General features: G+C 38.9%; 2 protein-coding genes across 2 annotated transcripts in view; one reads left to right on the top strand and one right to left on the bottom strand.

Moving 5' to 3' along the window:
- CFAP92 (cilia and flagella associated protein 92 (putative)) overlaps positions 1 to 1005 on the top strand; it is an 81816-nt gene extending 80811 nt beyond the window's left edge. Inside the window, exon 19 of the mRNA XM_040569103.1 lies at positions 964 to 1005. Coding sequence (XP_040425037.1) covers positions 964 to 1004 — 41 coding nt within the window. The 3' untranslated portion in view covers position 1005. The remainder of the gene's footprint in view (positions 1 to 963) is intronic.
- ACAD9 (acyl-CoA dehydrogenase family member 9) lies at positions 7 to 21367 on the bottom strand. Its single transcript, XM_040569111.1, is given in 19 exon segments — positions 7 to 365; positions 727 to 799; positions 1880 to 2008; positions 2821 to 2898; positions 4623 to 4749; positions 5352 to 5431; positions 6700 to 6828; positions 7482 to 7591; positions 7594 to 7600; positions 7991 to 8061; positions 8745 to 8820; positions 10312 to 10385; positions 10977 to 11151; positions 11966 to 12044; positions 13179 to 13279; positions 14495 to 14601; positions 17442 to 17543; positions 20023 to 20116; positions 21205 to 21367. Coding segments are annotated over 19 exon segments (1839 nt in total). The 5' UTR covers positions 21331 to 21367; the 3' UTR covers positions 7 to 264.
- Between the last annotated feature and the right edge of the window lie 533 nt (positions 21368 to 21900).

Genomic DNA, 21900 nt, shown 5'->3' with positions numbered 1-21900 from the left:
TCAATCTGAATCTCAACTGCTTTTATTTAGCATCAAAAGAAACAGACAGACATAAATCTAATGAGATAATTTGAGAATTAAATAAAATTTATTTATCCTCTTTATATGAAGTTTGTTTTAGTTTTATTTTACACAGATACAATTCAGCTGGCTACATTTGGTAAACTCATGAAATAGTTACTTTTAAGGTGTCAAATACTTGAGTTACAGAAAATTAGTTGCTGTTCATTTTACATTCATCAGTATTTGCTGTCAGTGAAGTAATTAGAATGTCCTGTCCAGTGGATGTGAACAGGTATAAGCTCTCTTTTCCAGCACATGCTTTGCAGCTTTTTTAATACAGTCATCCAGATTTTCATCTGCATCTATGGAGAAGCAAAAGGAAAGGTAACTTAAGTACAGTATACGGCTTTTCTAATTTTCTTTTAAAAAGGATTTTAGAATACAAGTATCTAGACTTTAGTGGCAGAAAATTTCAGTGTCTTCTAAAAAGATTCTGATTATTGCAGACTGAATCTTTCACAGAACAAGTATCTAAATGGTTAGTACTTAGAGATGAATAGATCGAATTCCTGATTGTTAGCTAATGTATCCTTTACAGGAGAATTTGTTACTGATAGATCTTGTTTTCCTCCCCACTGCGGAAAATATCAAAAATACCTACTTTTGTTTAGAGACAAAGCCTTAAGAGCGTAAAAAATACTTTATATATTTTATAGAGCTTACATTTTTGTAATTGAGCCATGGTGTAATTATTCTTGAAATACGCTTCTGTGCAGAAGATATTTGTAAGCAGCACCTGAGAAAGAGTAGCAAAACTCAATTAAAAACTACTAAATGGATTTCATGAACAAAATTTATGCAGTAAAAATACTTTAAGCTTTTGGACCTCTAGTTTTGTACCTCTGATATGGAGCCCTGTAGGATAATAATTTATGCTTAGTTGTTATTTATTTTCCACAGCTACTGAGTCTCAGAGTTGGGATGACCTCACTGAAAACTGACGAAAAGACATTTGTGGTAGTAAATCCAGAAGGGGCTTATGCACACAAAATCTGAAGTAAGTCTCCAGACCACTAAAGACTAAAGTTTAATCAGTCTGAATTTTTCTCACACTTAATTGTAGTGAATTTACTTGTCATGTAGCATAATTGTTACCATGAAATTTTAAATTATCTACCCTAATCACCTGCTGTCAAACTCTCTCACTGTACTTTCAAGACATTTAGTGACAAAATACTGTTGTTGTTATATATTATTACTAATGATAAAGCATTATTACTTTTTGGAAAGCATTTTGGAAGAACAGCATGGTATTAGCAGATTTAAGAGAACATGCAAATTCATAATTCATTCATAAATGTGTGTTAAAATATTTTAAATACTTTGACAACATTACAGCTCACATGACAGGTAATTGGTGTCATTACTGCATTCATGCACCAATCAGTTTAGAAACAAATTGGTACACTATCAGGCTTACAGGAGAGTTTGCTGCAATTCCTAACATACAGTGTGTAGTTTTAGTGTAATGAAGGCTATTTGTCACTGAGATTTTGCAAAGTCTGAGCCATTAGCATGCACCGTCTGATAGTTTAACACACTTTTAGAACAGCATCATGCTTCTGCAGCAAAGAATGCAACAAACATCTTTCAGAGTTGAGGGGAAAGTTGGCTAGTTAAGACAAAAGCAGCTGTTTAGAGACTTGTAAAATGTATGCAGGCTGTAATGTTTCAGGGCAAGGTCTGAAGATACGCAGTGCCTCTTACTACAAAACATGTAACGAGGCAGAATGGCAATAAATTCTGTTTTGTTAAGGTACATGATCCATGGAGTGTAGCTGATAAATGGGTATGACTGATATTAATGTACACTTACTTCATGGTCGTGATTTCTCAGGCCAATACTGATAGACCGACTGGCTCTGGATATAGTTGCTGTCATTGCATATAGATTAATAACTACATCTGCCACTCTCTTCAGAACCAACTGCTCATCCACTATTGTCTAGAAGAATAAAAACGATTAGCTTGCAGACTTCAATCAAATCATTTTTTCCATAGTTTGTATTTATGTTCATACTTATTTAGTATATACAGGTTAGTTGTTACATTGATTTTCTACCCCTACGAAGTCAGTAATTTACAGATTATGTTCTACCTTCTACAGCCTTTGCAGCTAGCAGTAAAATTGCTGTGTCTTGAAACCACTTTGGTAAACACCAAAATCACTGAAATTCAAGTACCAAAATATTAAGCCTACTCAAAAAAAGATCTGTTCATGCTCCATGGTGTAGTCTGACAAGCACTGTCAAAACACATCAGATAACTCCCAAAAATCCAGGGTATCCTAAGTTTGGTTTCTCCTATTTAACTAAACCACTTTGAATGGCATAATTATAGATTCACTTGCTCTAGCATATTAATGAATAAGCATAATTCAAATTGTGCTGGTATAGCTCTTCATTTGGGAAAGAGGAAATGGCTTCCAGTGACTGCTTGCATACAGCGAAGTACTTAAAGTACTCAAATAGTCACTGCAGCAGGCAGGATTAGTGGTAACAGAGAGAGAAGAAAACAGCTAATTCACAGAGACTTTTTTTTTTTTAACAAAACAAAAACAAGGTAAGTTATCCATTACATCAACTGTGTACAGAATTTCAGTATTTTTTTTATAGTCAATGGAAACCAGGTGTGTAAAGGAAATCCTAGCCCATGTCATATGAACACAGTCCAGTCTAGATTCTAGTGAGGCCAATGTGGTTGAGGAAAAACTCAAAGATACAACTTGAAGATAACAGAAAAAAAACCTATTGTTACCTTGCCAAACCTACTTAGCAGGCCTCTCACTGTATTTCCAAAATAATAAACGTTTTCCTCGAGTTTCTTGCCACTTTCCTATAAAACAGGATATACATATTTAAAATATTCAGTACATTTAAACAATTTGATCGGGTTAAAAGACAAACAAACAAAAAACCAAATCCAACTGTAAAAAGGGATGTTTTCCAACAAGCATACATGGCAAAGCATATACTGGAAAGTATAAGCTTCTCCTATGCTGCCCAGCCAATAAACCAAAATCTTGACCTGGATGAGACTACCTGCTGCATGAGAAAGTAGTTACACTGCCTGCACAGTGGTCAAAACAAAGGAATAAAGTATACTAAATTGAGCAACCAACAGGCAATGCTGTAGAAACCCCTAGATGTTTGTGTCCCAACACAAGAAAGACCACCTTTCCCCTCAAACATGGAAGTTCAATTTTCTGCTAAAGGTAATGATACTGCCAACTTCTAGTCAGTGACTAGAATTTCCATTTAAGTCGATCTTAAATCATTTTGTGTCTTCCCACCTATAAAGGAGAGGAAGTTTGCCTATGTACGTAAAAGGAATGGGATTAAAAAATATTGAATCTTTTCTGAGGGGAAAATCACTGTTTAGCTGCATTCCTGTTATCTTGAAAGCCAAAAACGACCAGAATTTTCTCTTGGCAAGTACTGTGTTCATAATATTCACCCCACTGAAAGCCAGTTAAAGCACCTTTCTTTTGCTATAAAACAGGCATTTAAAATGTTCTGGCTTTTACTTCGGTAACTTTTCAATAGTCTTCTTTATGCTTATGCAAATAATAATCTGACAAATCTCTTCCACGTGTTCTGCACAACAAACCTAATTCTCATTTTACATGCTGCAGGTCATAAAAGCCCTGAAAATGAAGGTTATGTGGTACTATTGGGTGAATTCATCAATATTTTCAAATTCTGGTAGTAAGGAGGTAGAAAAATTTCCAGTGCCGTATTTGGCTTTTATTAATACTTAAATGCAATTGATTCATTATGATGATTCTTGTAATCTGAATGTAAGTATGTGGGTTTGAGGTATTCAGAAGAAGTTCCAGTCTAGCGTATCAGGTAGGTCAGTATCACTATAGTTAAACCAACTGACACGTGTACACTGGAGGCACTGCAGAACACGGTGTAGTTAACCGAAGGAGTATGCTGTTGAGCTTCCTTACGTGCACAGAATAGCATTAGCAAATCCTAGCAAATCCTCTTACCTGTGTGCCTGAAATAGCTGACCTAGAGGACATGTATACTGAAAAATACCATTTTGTTACAGTTCCTCAGAACACTAAAAACATCATAGGAAGAACACACCTTATACTTTTTTTCTATCAAAAAAAACCAGAAGTATCTTTTTTCTTCTCTGCCCTAAGAATTGATTACGCAAGCAGTTCACCAAAACTATATTACTATTAAACAGAAAAAAAAAAAGAAAAGAAGTATTGTGTCTTGTAACTGAGCTTATTATGTACAGCAGCAACTGACCATTACAAGGAAAGACTTTAATACTGTGAAGGGTCAACTTATATAAATTACTTAAAATAGATCTAAACCTGGATTTGGTATAAATACAGAGTTATAACATTCATTATAAGTCCTTACCCCTGAAATAATATAAAAATCTGCTTAAGTTTGTAAATCTTGTGTAAGCATATACTTTGTCTTGCATAAACAGGTTACAAAGTTGTGACAAGCAGCGAAGGGAATCAAATATGAAAGACAAGTGCCTGACTCTTATCGAGGAGCGCTGTGTTCCCGCCTCTCCCACCCCTTTACCTGGAGGCTGGGATGCACCAGTCCACGGTCACCAGCTAGCCCAAAGTCCACTTTTCTGCCCATCGAGTCCCGTAGTTTGTTTAGAAACTCCTCCAGCGCCACTCCTACATTTCCTTTCTTGATTTCTCTAAAATGGTGGGTAAACAACAGCTGTTAAAATACATTTGCTGGTTTGCACGGGAAGTTTCAGGCGGTTCAGATAACCAGTTGAAATTTTAAAGACATTACATTTATGTAAAATTTAAAGAAATTTAAAGACATCTACAGTTTATCTAACATGACATCTTTTGGTCCATTTTACCGTGAAGTCTGGAGAACAACTATACAGCCTTAAAAGTATACAACATGGTTCACACCCAGTTCCTTTCAACAGTACAATAAATTAGAGAGACCAGTATATACACTCAATAGATATGATATAGCTGTCTGTCTTACCAATAACACTTCCTTATAAAAATCTTAAGTCATGCAATTTTAATTACTGGTCTTGTAAGAAAGTATTTTATACAAGCTGGACTTAGAAGGTAAGACAATTGGCCAAGATTCCTAAACATATAAAACATTGTCAATTAAAGAGAAAAAAAAAAAAAGACCCCACGCATTGAACTGCCTTTAGACAATACATTTAGAAATACAGCAGTTTTTTTTCCTACAGTTTCCGCCTTATCTATGGCTTAGCAATTATCAGTCTAATTCAATAAAAACTATTAGCAATAAATAAGAACATACTTAATTTTTTCAGTTAAGATTTTGCCTGCATATTGCATACCCGTCAAAGCAATATACAGTCGCAGAATTTCATTTGTGCCCTGTAAAAAAAACATAATACAAACTGAAATCAGTAGCAAGTACAAAATATTTTTAGTATTTCAAAAATCTAGATATGCTGTGCTAATATTTTTATATATATTTTTGTTTCAAAATTGCTTTCAGTAAATAACTTACATGCTCTGCTTTTCCTTGAGGTTAGAGGAGGTATGGCTGCAGAGGATCACAGATACTGGAAGCAGGCAACAAAAACTAAACACCTTTTTTTTTTTTTTTTTTTTAGGTTTATGTACAGTCTTAAGGAGAGGTTCTTTTGTCAACCACTTAACTTACATAAGGCTTACAATATTAATGAGCATTTTCTGAACATTTTCCAAGCAGGTCTGCTGTCTTCCCTTTCTAATGTTCCATTGTTTTAGTTAATACTAAAAAGTACTCTTCCTCCATCCATAAATGTTTACTGTCCTTTCTGCTTTAGCTTGGTTATAAAATTCTGACTTCATTTAGTTGTGAAGACGTTGAGCCTCTCATTATTACACACACATATGTAAAAACAAAAAAGAAACCAGACTAAATGCGTTTTGATGAAAAAATAAGTTCTGGATTGTTTCGGTAAAGGAACATTTATATGTTCCGTAACTGTAAAACTGCTCAACATGCCTGCTTGGAAAGCAAAAGCAAACCAGAAACTAGAGATGAGACTGTACAAATTTGATGTTCGGGAATCCATTATTACATATGGCTGAAAAATAACTTTACAGAACTATTGGGATTAGTATAAAAATGAGATGAATTACAGGAATTCCAGTGCTTTTGGATTTGTTTTTAACCAAGTTGTCCTATAGCCTGTCCAGTGTGAAAGGTCTTCTCTACTTCAACAGGTCTAAAAGGTGCTTCTTATATCTGGTTTTACTATTCAGAATGTCCGTCAAAACTGTATTAACCCCCCCACGATATAGGATGATGATGCTCTAGGTTGGCTGGTTTTGCTCTTTAATCAATAATGAAATTGACTCTTCCTAGCTATGTGAGATAAATATACAAATACTTGCTAGTGTCGGTTCCTAGTGAAGCTCACACTTTGTGGTTAATCTATAAAATCCATCATATCTTAGTTTATTATAGGACAATATTATCTCCAAAGAAAACAAATTAGTTCTTCAGTGTTATTCAAACTACAGCAGACTTCACAGCTAACTGAATGAAGGCCTATTTAAGTGAATACTGTGCTGGATTTGTTTCACCTCAGGTTTACAGAAGGTGAGCAAGTTAATTTCAATTTCTGGTAAAACAGTATATTCATACTTGCCTCAAAAATCAGCAGTATCCTGGTATCTCTGAGATAGCGTTCGTAGGGGTAATCTTTCATATAGCCAAGGCCTCCAAGAATTTGCAGTGCTTCACTTACGCAGGCCCAAGCACCTTCAGAACTGAACACCTGTCGTTGAACAGTATTTTAATCACCATGCTTCACACAGTACGCACAGACAACGTAGCTTTGTTACTATGCCTCAAGTTAGACCTTTGGAAGGACTGTGACATTACTGCAATGTCCCCACACTGTAAGGGACCATCACTGAGGGATGAACATCTGTGAGCGCTCCTCAAGGCTGCTTTGCCAGCCAGCAGCATCTGTCCCCTGGCTGACACTGCAGAAATCCCTTAAATAGTGGTGCTCCATCTGAGTGGGCCTGCCTCTCTCACTCTGTATTTTCCAACTGATTCTGGGTTCAAGCCAGGACAGAAACTCCTTAGCCAGGTCTGCAGCTGGAAACAAAACTGTTAGCACTATTTCCACTGCGTGACGCTGCATAAAAACAGAACTCAACAGGACTGCAATATACCAAACCTGTTGTATTCAGCTTTTATTTTCTGTATGGTGACACAAGCTTTGAATCTAAGGTAATCTATAACGTGGGGGAAATAAAAAGTAATGTCTTTTTTTAGTTCTTAAATCTAGCTGAAGTTTCTGTATTTATGTCTGTAAGAACTACCCGAGCCTCTAAGCAATTTGTAATGTAGACTGAAAAACAGGAAAGGTGTTAGTCTGTATTAGCTTAAAGCCGTAGGCAAGTCTTTCAATAACATTACCTTCACCATGGCTGCCTCCACAGAGCAATCTGGAAACCCTGGCCTATCCATCATTCCTGCAGTGAGGTAAGCCATACTCTCCATTACGTATGCTTTCACAGCCATAAACAAAACTTCTCCTGTCAAATAGTGGTGAGAGGGATCATACATTGATTCAGATGCAGAAGAGCATAGCCAAGTCTGCAATAACTTTGAAACTGAAGAGTATAACTGCAGTTTTTATATGTTTAACATACTACCAAATAATATTTAATAAAAAGTGCTACTGCAAAGCAATCATGAAAATGCTTTAAAAAATTACTTTGCATGTTTATCATTCGCTTAAAAATCACTTAAAAGATCAGCGTACAGAAGTCTGCACTAAACATATATCAATTCAATACCTCCAGCAATTTTTTAAACCAGTACAGCCCAGTACAGCCAAAAGAACCTCAACATAATCTACATCCTAGCACTCAGTCAAAACAAAGCACAGACATTTAGGTTTTCCTTTTTTTTTTTTTAATTACCTGAATTAATCCAAATTCACTCAGTCTCTTATTGAATTGTTTCCTGGTACAAGCATACTCCGCTGTCATTTCTTTAAAAAGAAAATTAAACAAAAAAAATCCATCTCAAAACAGCACAACTGTTACTGTGACATTTCATGCCTGCTGTACATAGTGTTCTTCTATTCCCTGACCAACCCCTACTGCTTCAGCAATGTGAAAAGCACCCTCAGAATGACAGCGCTGCTCAAGTCTGGGAATACTGTGCCAAAGGCTTTACAACACAAGTCTAAGGCGTAAACCTGTACTCTTGCAGGAAGCATGTTTTAGTGCTAATAATTTGCTTTTTTGAGAGAGATGCCTGTTACTATTTCGGGTAACTATTGGTATAAGCCAATTTTATTACTTGTTACTGTAGGCAAGCTTTGACCCAATTTGAAATTTTAAAGGACTCTATAGGAGCTAAAAGCAGCACTACATATGCTGTTCACTTATGGAGAATATTTTACCGCAGAATGAATTTAACAGAGGCAAGAGCTTTACAATGTATGAACTGAAATCTTCAGTGTTTTACAGGTTTTTAATCAAAATGTTTAACAAGGAAATCTAGTATTATAAAGATGTCAAAGCGTGTTATGACTAACAGCAGTGATGTTATGATCAAGACTAGTGTTACTATTCTGAATTAACATTGTTAAATACCTTATGAAAATCAGTTGTGTTTTTTTTTTTTTTTGCGTAGCAGCCAGCAATCCAAAACACCCAATTCACCTACCTATCAATTTTTTAATCATTCCAGCTGAGGCACTGCCCATGCTAAATCTTCCACTGTTTAGGATATTCATGGCCACCTGTGAAAAAAATTGAATTTTATTATTTTTTTTTTTAGGCCATGTTTTTGCCACAAAACTTTTACTCCTGTCTACCTTCATGATTTTAGTGCTTTTCCTGGATGTCATTCATCACTGGATTACACTTTCTATACTGTGAAACCAGCCCTGATTCTGGTCAGTGCAGCACTAAGTATCCCAACAGAAATGCTTTAGAACTAAGCATTTAAGACAATCTACTACATCCAATTCATACGCGAAGTAGTTTTCTGGTACTGATGATCCATTGAATCCTTACTCAGTTCTATCTCTATATCCAACAGTCCCACCTTAGTCTTACTCTTATCTATGCCAGACATATGTGGGCAGACTGTAACATCCATTCAAAAAGGTGGTAAAACTAACTCATTCTTTTCAAATAGTAATCTTGGAGCAAAATAAAGGACCTCCTACCTACAGAACGCAGAATTTTGGTGAGATAAGATGCTCGGGTGCATTCAAAATACATTTTTGGATATATGTCTGTATGTCTATTTTAAACAGCCATTCACTGTCAAAATTCTGCTGACTCTTCCAGCAACATACACGAAAAGGGAACGAGAACGGAAGGTGTACAAATACAGCTCCAAAGTGCACACAAAGAGATTTTTAAGTTTAATGTTATTGTTCTTTAACAACGAAAACATGGGTGACCCAGTTCAAAGAAACTCTTAAGGACTCTAGCAAAAAGTCACTGTTCCTACCTCTCAACTTGTGGTAATTCCCTGGAGAACAAAACAAACTGTTAAGATTACCTTTTCATATGTTTATTACATTAAAGGAAATTATTCTGTTTAGCATTTCAATCTGGAGCTGCCTGCTATTGAAGGCGCAGGAAAACTCAGACAGACCATTAAGAACAGCTTTGCAACTCATACTTGGAGAATGGTTATAACAGCAAGGTGAACAGTGTTAAGGACCTTATAGGACTTCACATTTCTATGGTGCAATGCAGACGAACCAGTGCCTGAGACAGCCTTCCAGTGAACTCCCAGTTTTTCCTGTGCTATAATCTGATCCTGGGAAACCACCTGACAGGTCTGGACTTTGCTCAAACCATTTCCTGCTACAGTCTTTTCTCTCCTTTTCTACACAGTCCACAATTCTGGTTGTAGAAACAGTAGAAAACAGTAGAAACAGTAAAGTTCAGTTCAGACATTCTGTTGAAAAAAATCCTCCCTTTTCAGAAGAGAACAGTATGTTTCCTATACCATGAAAAGCATCTATAAAAGCCAAGCAAATAGCAGAATCTGCTTTACAATTTTATTAAGAAATAAATATGAATCTGAACTTATGGCATGCTCAACGTTCTGGTGAAACCAGCTAATACAAAGCACATAATGTAAACTGAGAAGTCTTTCCCCTAGTGTTCTTAAGCTTGGCAGTGTTGCTACTACCCATAAGGAAACTTCAGTACAGTTAAGAAAGACTAGATTTCCTTCAGACTTTTAAAAATTATTATTTCCTGCTTACCTTAAATCCTCCTCCTACTTCTCCAATTACATTCTCTATAGGCACTTTTGTATTTTCGAAATGTACTTCACAGGCTGAAACACAGAGTAAATTGCTGTTCAATTATAATGTAGAAATATTTAAAAGACATTCAGGAACATAACTGACTTTTGTAACAAAAAAAAAAGAAAAAGTTTTCCTAATGCACTGTGAATGACAGAATTATGGAAACTTCCAAAGGAGTTGAAATCTGGGAAAAGACTGTGGTTTACATCAATTACTGATGTGAAATATTCAAAATACAATTAATGTACATTGCATAAACAGAGAACTACAGTTTTGACTTTTATGGAATTGATACAGCAATCAAGTTCAAATGACAGATTGTGAAAAACTGCAATCATCTGTAAGCTTATAAAGAAAACTTAATTCTAAATTAAAGCTATGTGGTTGCTTCATCTTCTGAGTTATTTCTTTTACTGCATGAAAGTGCAGCTGCAGGTGTCCATAAATATGGATTTATTAGTTCAGAGCTGGCATTAAGAAGGACTCCAAAGAAAAGCTAGGTAAAGAAACATCAAACTTATATGGAAAAGACTAATTTGCCTTTGAAATCAGATAATCTAAAGAAATTAAAACATTAAAATATTAAAACATTTCTGTTAACAATTTTAAATGATTCTTACTATTGGACCCTCGAATGCCTAGCTTATCCTCAGGTTTCCCATGTGTGACTCCGCCAAAGTCTCGCTCTACGATGAAAGCGGTAATTTTGTCTTTTAGTTGTCCATCTTTATCAACAACCTCTGTCCTAGCAAATACCGTGAAAACACTCGCAAGGCCACCGTTTGATATCCAGACCTGTTTTGAGAGAGGAAAGAAAAATATTTGTTCTGATTTTGTAACCACTGTTCTCAAGTGGTTACAAAAGAGGTTCAATTAAATTAAGATCTCTGGTGCATTTTCACAAAAGCTTGTGCATCCTGTTACTTATGGCATGCGAGGGGTACAAGGGCCTCTACATCCACTGCCCAATATAATTTCACCTTTGATGAAAAATACTACAAAGCAGGCCACAGGTTGCATCTCTTCACATCATAGACAAGTATATCAATAACAACAGATCAAGTCCTCAAGAGTATCAAACACTGTTGAAGTCAGGACGTGTACGTGTATCTTCAAGAGCGTATTCTGCCAGTTGCTTTTAGCAAGAATGCTCCAAGCAGCACTGTCAACCTTCCTTTCAAAAATACCTAAGAAATCTAGCACAATGAAGAATGAAAAGAGGGGAAAACATTGTTTCAGGTTTCTCTTCACCTGTGCTGTCACAGAGGAGAGCTAACTAACTAACCCTCCCTAAAAACCTGCGCACTCTAACCTGGGGATAACAGAGAAGGAACTTAAGAGGATGTTTTCCTATCTTGCTCACCAGGCATTCTGTCAAAGTCATTCCCTGAGCAGTGTACTTTTCTTTTCTGTTTGGTCCTAAACCAACATGCTGTCTTTTTGACATGGTCACCCTTCACTAGTTTGGAAATCCCAAAAGCCTGACACAGTTACCAAGCTAGAGTCTTACCTAGTAAAACCAATGAATTATAATGCTGCAAAAGACAAAAGTGCTTTCTATAAGCTTGTAACAGAAGAACTGTAGTACTTCCACTCTGTGAGTGGATACCTTGGAGCCATTCAGTAAGAAGTGCTTCCCATCTTCGCTGAGGGTTGCTCTTGTCTGGATGGATGCCGCATCACTTCCACTAAAAGCCAAACAAGTGTTTGGTTAGTGTTTAAAGAAATAAATACGCTCTAAAAAACAGAACTATATTTTTTTCCCTCTTCCCATCCTTTAAAAAAAGAATGTTTACAGTTGCATTAAATAGTACTATAAAACTTTTCGTTCTTTAGTAATAAGGAAACTTATTAGATTCAATAGTTCTGATGAAATCTACTTAAATTACCCTGCAGGGCCATTTCTGCTGATTAACATGTATGTTATCAATCTGATGACCTGACCCGAGTCTTCAGAATGCCATACAAGCAACTCTGTTGAGCTACACTTTGAGCTATTTGACCATACACCGAATGTTATCCTAAATCACAATCAAGTTTAAAACTCTACCCTAGTTGTGTATCTTAACGGAAAAAGGTTCAACAGAAATGAAAAATAAACGAACCTGTGACAGTATTTATCAATGAGCATTTGGGCACATCACATACTTTCCATGGGAGCAGAATTAGCAGTTCAATTACAACAAAGCAATTAAATTTTATGTTCTGTGATTGAAAGTTCAAGCACTCTCTTCAATCATCACCTTATTACATAACTAAGTGCATAATAATCTCCCCCTTGAAGCAAGTTTCCTCTTGCACAAATTAAAATGCCACAATGGCTCACTTTGGGCTTTCAGCTGAAGACAGTTGCTGAGTTCTTGAAACACCAAGATCTCGTCTGATTCTTTAATAGGGTCAGAGTTCTAAAATTCAGCTCTAAAAACAATTGTTTCTGTGTGCTACAACTAGTACCTAGGGAGATATGGCATAAAGTATCCTTTTAATTTATATTCAGCAATGCCAGAAATTAAGTGGATGAACAGTTGAGATGGGAACAACTGTGAAAATTAATGCAGCTAAAATCAAACACCAGTTAGTGATTTCATGAACATTGCCATAAGCAGAATGCGTGATTTTAAAAATAGCTATTGACATATACACTGAGGACACAGGTGCAAAATAGTAAATATTTAACGCAGTAACCAAACAACCAATGTAACAGAGACAATAAAAAATACCATTTTAGTGTTGGCTTTCTGAAGCACCCTTTTTATTAATTTTTATTTTTATTTATTTATTTATTTATTTTTACAAATTTGCCATAATTACAAAACCAGTACCTTCCAGGTTCAGTGAGACAAAAAGCTGCAATGTGCTCCCCAGATGCCAGTTTAGGCAGGTACTTTGCTTTCTGTTCATCAGTGCCAGCAATGAGAATCCCCTAAACAATTAATAGAAAACTTTTCAGCATCGAACTGTGTGAAAAGAAGCTGACAAACTTTGACAAATTCAGGAAGCTTAATTTGCAAATTATATGGTATTACAGGTAATATTAAAAGAGTTTAAGAAACAAAGGACGTTATTATTTAACTGACTTTAAAATATGTCGACGTTATCAGCACATAGTTATTCAAATGCCCATAGGAAATGGCTTATTGTTAAGACTGCCTTCTAGGGGAGGTTTCACTATACTTATGCTGTAAATGAAGATTTAATTGTTGCTCGGAAAGGTACGAGCACTGAGACAGCACTCCATAATTTGTCATACCTTCATTACGACTTTATGTGAATCAAAAGCATCAATTTTAAAAGCTCTTCATCGGAGAACAGAACACATGATTTACCTAATTTCTCAATTATTTCATTATAAAGGCATTCAACATTTTTTTTGTGAGTGTACTTATTTTAATTATCTCTGATTGTGCAGAGCTGCGTTTACTTTCTATACTGGGGACTGCTTATGATTAAATAGCTAAGATACAGGTACTCAGCATATTTAGGAAGGATTAACCACAACTGACCCAAACTGGCCACAGCAAGAGGAACAGTCGCCGCAGCTTACACTACAGTCCTCTTTAGACCGCTTTACAGATCAGGTCAGCTCACTATCCCCCTTCTACAGATGGGGAAGCAAAATGAGGAATAAACACTTATTTTTAATTAGCATTATCCACTCAGTTCCAAGAATAACGTTTTTTATTATTATAAAGACCTTTGTGCTATTTCAAGCTTCAGAATACTACTACCCAGCCACCATAAAAGGTGTTACAAGTTAGATTCCTCAGGCTACATTATACAGAAAAACAGTTTAAAATTAAAAATGTGTTGGCTACAACACATTGATCTTGGATACGTTTTCATCTCTTACTTCCCATAATATAATATGCAGTCTCATTCAGCTGGAAAAAGTTGCACCCTTCTGAATTCTCTGCATGACTGCACCACCTTCCTGTAATTTTAGCCCTACTACTGATATTTTACTGTTTTCCATATTTCTTCCAGCTATTTTGATCAAGCTGGCTCAATTTACAGAACTTGGGATCATTTAATTCTTATTTACTATTAGTCACAACACTCCCACCCTGTACCTAAACAAACTTCACCTCACCTTTTCTATGCCAGATGCAAAGAACTACTTGACATAAAAGAACTCTACCTTCAGCCCAATAGCTTGGTGAGCTGCCAGCGTAACTGCAATGGATCCATCTAGAGAAGTGATTTCTCCCAAGCGTGCATACATGGTATTTGATAGGCCAAGACCACCTGGAACAAATGTGCTTTGTTCTAAGCAGATACTTTAGGATTTAACTTGCCCCTTCCCACCCCAAAAACCCCTTTCAAGTACAGAAACATCAAAAATATAACTGGGGGATGTCTTAGCATAGACTACGTCCACAAATAAGAACCACATTGCTGCAGTTGTGACAGGAAAACACATTTTAGAAACTGAGAGTTTTTTAATTCTTGAGTTGTGCTGAATTTAGTACTAATCAAAAAGCAGGTCTGTTTGTATTCAAGCACACATGCATGCAAACGTAGCAAACACAGCATAATCCAGCAAATGGTAGAAAACAAGCTTATTTAAACACTCTGCACGTGAAAATGGTAAAAGACTTGGTATAAAAATTGCTCTATTCTGAATTTCTGTGCTTCCAGCATAAACTAATGTTTTGTGACATCTCCATGTGATCCTAGAAACCCAGACAATCAACCCGTGTGCAGCTTCCCAGCTGCCCGGCTCCAGACCAAGCAGCAGAGGGAGCAGTGCTGGGCAGGTCTCAGTCGGGGCAGGCTCTGGCAGTGATGCAAAGACAAGCGCCAGCAGCCAGGCTGCGCCCAGCTGCAGTGGAAATAGGGCAGAAAACGGCCTGGAACTGACATGGAACAGTTCCCCATGTGGACTTCCAAACTGGTACTAAAGGAGAATAAAATACAACACTTAAAAAGACGTTTTTAATCAAAAAATGTGAGTATATCAAGAAACAAACTCAACACCAGCACCACCTTTCTGTGATCTGCTGCTGCAAATACAGAGACTATTTGTAAAGAGCTTGAAAAGAGAGGAAGGATAAATCAAAGTCACATCCGTATGAGTCTAATGTTCAAGGACTTTCTGTTTTCAGCATTAGGAGTCCTGCTCCCCATAACTTAAGACTATTGTATATATTACTGCTGAATAAACAATTCTATCTAATCAAGATAATCTTTTGCCCAGGTTAATAACTCTTTACTCGACAGTGGCAGAAGTCAGGATAATGAACAAGAGGGAGATAGAGCTCTGGAGCGAGTCCAGTGCAGGGCTACGAAGACGATGAGGGGACTGGAGCATCTCTTACGAGGAGAGGCTGAGAGAGCTGGGCCTGGTTAGCCTGGAGAAGGCTGGGCGGAGACCTTATCAATGTGTATAAATATCTAAAGTGTCAAGATGACGGGGCCGGACTCTTTTCAGTGGTGCCCAGTGACAGGATGAGAAGCAATGGGCGCAAACTGAAACACAGGAGGTTCCATCTGAGGATGAGGAAAAACTTCTCTACTGTGAGGGTGACAGCACTGGCACAGGCTGCCCGGCTCCGTCTCTGGAGGTCTTCAAACCCTGCCGCGACGTGACCCTGCACAGCATGCTGTGGGTGACCCTGCTTGGGTGGGGGTTGGACTGGGTGGTCCCCAGAAGTCCCTTCCAACCTTGGCTGCTCTGTGATTCTGTGCACACCTTATTTCAGCAGATGTCTCAATGGTGCTACTATTTTCCGTGTGTTAAATAAACACAAGAGCAAAGCCTCCTCGCTGCCATTCATTCGAATCAGTGCTTCTTACACCCTCTTCCTTCACAGCACCCTTACATTAATTACAAGTCCCACTGTTACTTCTTTAATAGAGCCACTATTACATGATTTACAAGAGCTCCATTTTTCCCACTGAAGTTCTGCATTTTAATGCTTCTAACAAATACACCGCTACTACAACCCATTAGGAAGAATACCATACCATGAACGAAGCACTATGTATGACTGAAGAGTTTTAAAATATGACAGGCACCACCAACAGAAGTACAGCAGGTTTAAACAACAGAAAATGGGAAATAACCTTGTTAGCAGTGTATTAGTTATGGTGCAGTAAAAAAATAGCTTTATTTAAATAACTGAAATCAGTGCAGCACAACAACACTAGTTATGTTGCCTAAGACAATAAAACAACAAATGAAAAAATGTTATGAAAAATAGGGTATTGCTTTACAGAAAATAAATACTGAGGTGTGTCTCCAGCTTTATGCGGTATTAGTGTAATTACCAACACAAATACATTGTTTCATACTATTCTCTTCAAAAATTATGTGTCTTCCCCACTGAAACTAGTGTCTGCAGATGGGCAAACACTGTCTTCTGAGTTGTTCTCTTCAGAACTAAGTTGTCTTCTTCAAAAGACAATACGACAATGCGAGGATCTCCTACCTTACATATTTCATATTAGGTATTAGTTTCAATCCCATTTCTAAAATGCATCAGAATAAGATTATAATTTTCTTAAAAATGCCTTTGCAAGTTTAAGGGGTAATCCACTGAGTAACTCATGTCTCTGACCCCAATTTATACTATAATGTCCATCAGGACATAAACTTTTTGTTCAGTACTGCACCAGAAGTTTTTATACAAAAGCTATACTTTGAATAAGTCATCATTATACTTGTATACCTTTGTATGGTCAAACATTCCTATCTGTGAATGACAGGTGACAGCTTTGACAGATAAGTTCCATGTTTGAACCTGGTGCAATTTTAGAAATCATCAGCTAGTACTGCAAGTCCCATAAAACATCACGCTACTCTACTGCATCCAGAAAACAAACAAAAAGGAAAATGCTATGCCGAGGGGAATGTACACCATCTAAATTTAGTCGTCTAACTTAGGTTCCTGAGCTAAGAATATCCATAGCTCCCTGAAGAGCCAACTGACCCTCTCAGTGTCTGCATCTCTTTGTTCCCCAGAGGGGAAGCCTGCGCTCCTGATGTGGACGTCCAGGCCAAATGACTACATGAAGGATAGTATGGACACATTTTGCAAGACACAAAAGTTACAGATAGTTATTCTTTTTGATCATTTACTCACCATATTCCTCTGGAATCTGCATGCCAAAGAGACCCAGGTCCCTCAGTCCTTTTAAAGTTTCAGGCGGGATTTTTGCATCTTGATCAATCTTCTTAGAGTCCACTACAGATACAGACAGTTTTACAATTTAAAAGCCTTGTTTCTTAATGCAGAAAAAATCTCTGCGACTGCAGTGTTCTCAAATCAGAGCCCAGGTCACCGTGTCTCTGAGTGAGCAGCACTGTGACCTCTAACCTAAATACCAGTTTGAGAGCCCAGAGCTGAAGAACTGAAATAACCTATGGAAAAAGGGACTGCTGGAGCATCGCACCCTTCCCTGCTGTAATTACCCTGTAGTCTTACTAAAGCATCTTTGGTAAAAAGGCATGGCACCTGTTGCACCAGATACAGATGTACATCTCATCCCCAACTTCACAAGAGCTGCTCTTTCTAGGTTTAGCCTGATCCTATCAACTGTCGTGTTTGTTGTCATCCCGTTGTGGTTGGAAGAGTCTCAAACCCTAAACCAGCTTCTGTAGGATTACAAGTACATCAGGTTGGTTGAGGCCCCAACCAGCCTGCCTCCCAGCAAGGTGAATAACTGACTTTCTGGACTCCGAACATGACCACTCAGGTAAGCCCTGAACACTCCCCCCAGAAGCCCCAACTCTGCTTCCAGAAAAAAAGCGTTTCCAGAATGCCTTGTCCTTCAGGAGAGGAGTGCTGCAAATTAACCTGAGCCCATCACTTTTCACAATGGCTGTTTTTCAGTCTATTCATGAAATGAGCTGAAGACATTAAGAAAAACCTAATCTGCCATGGAACCAACACTCCACTTAAGTATCCCACCTCATGACACCATGAAAGTCAGAAACAACTGGAAGGTCCCAGGTATACAGATTATAATGATATGGTGATGACAGATATGGGAAAAGGACTTGGAAATGGGAAAGATTTGATCTGTACTTCATTATCTCAAACATTTCTATGTGCACAGCTTGTGCATATGCATGCTAGCAGAATCCACGACTGGAGCAAGTTAGGTATTTCTAGGATTTTCTTCTGGAGCTATGCCAGGATTAGGATTAAAAAAAGAACAAAAGAACATAAATGGGTTAATTACAAAAATCGTGTTCTTATGAGTTACTTAAATTCTTGAGGGATTACCAGAGCAATTCTGTGTGGTGACAGTGAAAATATACAAGAATCATATTAGGCAGCCAGGGAAGGATGCAAGCTGCAGCAAAAGGACTGTAAGCCATCTTTCCAAAAAGTTCTCAAAAAGAAGTAACTCTTCAGAAGTAATAGCACGTTGCTAAAGAAACTTACATTCACCACAGTTAAATGATGCTGTCATGTCTGTATGAAATGCAACCGAGGGACGCAACTAAGCATTCTGCTGCACTTCTGAGTGAAGTTACTCAAAAAGAAAAAAACTTCTGCAGAAAAGATGTTTTTCCACACTAAGTTTTTAGCTATACTGTGTAAGATACATATCTGTGGTATGCCACCAACTGTTTTGGGGAAGAAAGGCTTTTTTTTATTATTATTATTTCTTCCTCTATTATGCCCATACAGACCTCTGTCTATAGTGTCTGCAGATTGTTAAGCTTTAGAATAACTGCTGAGATGAATTCCCTTATGCAATGCCAATCATATCAAGTTTCTAACTGCTTAGGGCTGCTCTCCTAACCTATTTTTATCCTGTACACATAAATTACCCTGAATAACTAAACAAAAATAGCTATGAAATCAAACAAAGATAAGCAATCCTCCCTTAAATACCAGCTTTTTTACTCAATGAATGCTGTTCCCCCCAAAATGTAATCTGCATAAATTCTTAATTTACCGTCAGTGAGCAATGCTACGTTATTATTGTTAATAATTGCATCTCACAAATTGTCACCTATGACAATCACCGGCTTCTTCATACTCCTGCAGTGTTTGGCAATCTCGACCTAGTAGCTTTGTCAGCAGGAGATCTGAGACAATACTGTTTATCTCAGAAACTGCTGTTTGTAGAAAGCAATTTTCTACAACTGTTCTTGCATTGGCTCATCTATTGCAGCACTAATAGAAGAAACACCCTGCAACTCTCTCTGGAATGCATACAGCTAATATGACTTTTCCCAGACAGAATCATTACTCTGTAGCTGAAAAATTATAAATACTTCTGATTTTCCATAGCTTCTCAAAGACCCTCCGTTTACCTCTGCAAAGCTTTGCTGAGAACAGGTTTAGTACAGTACAAGTAAAAAGTTTCACAAAAGAATTACAATACAGTAAGTAGCAAATGGCAATAATACAACCAAGCTAAACAATTTCAAATCCTACCTCTCTCTCAGAATTCTTTCACTTCCCTTCTGGTTCTGTATTTTTGTTCATTTTCTTTTGTTTTCAAGACTTATTTATTCTCATCAGCATCCAAGTAGTCTATATGAAAAACCCATGAATCAACATGCCTATAGCATCATCAAGCACTATATGACTGGCAACAAATGCATAAAATGACTTAAATTATAACAATCATATTCAACTGCTATGGTTGAATCATTTTGCAGTCGCTGAATCACTTGCACAAATAAGAAACTAATAACTGTACCTTCCTCATTGAAGAATTTTTCTACAGGTCCTACAAACTGGTTGATCTCCTCTAGTTCTTCATTGCTAATTTCTGGATAAGGGAAAACTTCTTCCTAAAATAACAGACATTAAAAAATGCACGAATCATGCAACTGAAATTAAAATTTGAGAACATATGCCTTTCAAATACTAGGTTCTAAAAACTGTGAAAATTTAGATTTGTGGGAAAGGTTCAGAAATGTTATCTCATGAAATCTACAGGATTCAACTATAATACACACCCAAACAAACCAAAGCATAAGCGAGAAAATAAAGAGATTTTAAGAGATATGGATGCTAAAATCCTTCATTAACCATGAATTTTGTCAATATAATCCCATTTTGGAATTAAAAAATTGGTAACTTTCATTCACATCAGAATCAATTTAAAATTATGACATTTTCAAAGTCCAGGCCATAAACACTGTTCCTTGGCAGTGTACAGCGTGTTCTGCCTGCTTAATGTCCTGAGTGCACAGGTTGGAGGGCTGTGGGTCCGCGCTGCTTGACATCCCCCTGTGTGATGAGCTCTCCATGCAACCATTCGGGGCGTAAACTGGATGCAGCGTGACCTGACAGGTTTGGATAAATACAACAACCCGAGTGACTAATGCAAAAAGTGGAAAGACTGTGTGAGAAGCACGCTTCTAACTTTTATTACCTTTCCTGTTTTAAAGACGAGAGCGTACCTCAGCCCAAACAGAACCAGCCGTATTATTTCCAGGAATTATGCCAGTTCCCAGTATCAGGACCTAGTAAACGCTACATTTTTTTTCAGAAAACCGTTCTATCGAAACTCGAGCGGAAAGAAGGCGTACGTGAAGGCGTTAGATGTGGTGGGGCCTGACTGCTGTTTGTCAGCTCCGCACCGGGCAGGGCCAGCTTCGGGAGGCTGCGGCGCCGAGCCCCTTCCTGCGGGTCTGGGTTAACGCCTTCTGTTTGTTCAAACCCATACAGCCGGGCTAACCGCGCACCCCAGGCGCAGGGACGCCGAGCTACCGGGCCCTGCACGGGCACAGGCGGCCCCCGTCAGCCCCGGGCCGGGGCGGGAACCCCTCCGGGGGCGGGGGGAGCCCGCGGCCGGCCCCGGGCAGAGCGCGCCGGGCCGCGAGGGGATGGCGGCCGTCGGGCGGCCGTTGCGCGCGCGCCCCGCGCCCCTCACCTTGCTCAGCGCGCCCCGGAAGAGCTCCTTGGCGAAGGCGGCGCGCGGCGCGGCGGTGCGCAGGGGGCGCGCGGCGGCGGGCACGCGCAGCGCGGAGCGCAGGGCGCGCAGCAGGAGCCCGCTCATGGCCGCTACCCGCGGCCGCCCGCCGCACCGCCACACGTGACCACCCCTACCCGGCAGCCTCCGCGGGGCCGGGCGCGAAGGGGCGGGGCGTTCGCGCGCCGCCCGTGAGGCGTGAAGGGTCCCGGAGCCCGCCCGGCCCTGGGCGCTGCAGCCGCGGGTCGGAGGCGGTTGGCGCGAGCCCCGCGCTCCTCGGCTCCGTGGAACTGGCAGGACACCGTCAGGAGCTGACGGCCCGGCCCCGCCCCGCCCCGCCCTTCCTGCAGCCGTTTCCACAGAGCAGTGCCCGGCCCAAGGCACCGCTGCTGTGACCCGAGTTACCTGCCTGGGCACTGGCACCTGGCGGGGCAGTGGTGTGAGCGGCCGCCAGCCCGGTGTGCTGGTCACCTTCCCGTACCCACCGCTCTCCTCTGCAGGCGGAAAGTTCTCACTGGCACACGGATACTTCACGAATACTACAATTAATTTACACAAGGGTAGATTTAATCTGTTTGAAACGCTTCTTTCGAGTCCTTTAAAGGTTGTATTTGCACCCCATTTTCATTAGTGTATCCTCTCCGCCCTCATCTTGTT

This window comes from Cygnus olor, chromosome 10 (assembly GCF_009769625.2).
Source record: "Cygnus olor isolate bCygOlo1 chromosome 10, bCygOlo1.pri.v2, whole genome shotgun sequence".
NCBI classification, from domain to species: domain Eukaryota; kingdom Metazoa; phylum Chordata; class Aves; order Anseriformes; family Anatidae; genus Cygnus; species Cygnus olor.
Note: the sequence above shows the minus strand (reverse complement) of the source record. Positions and strands in the feature narration are given on the sequence as shown.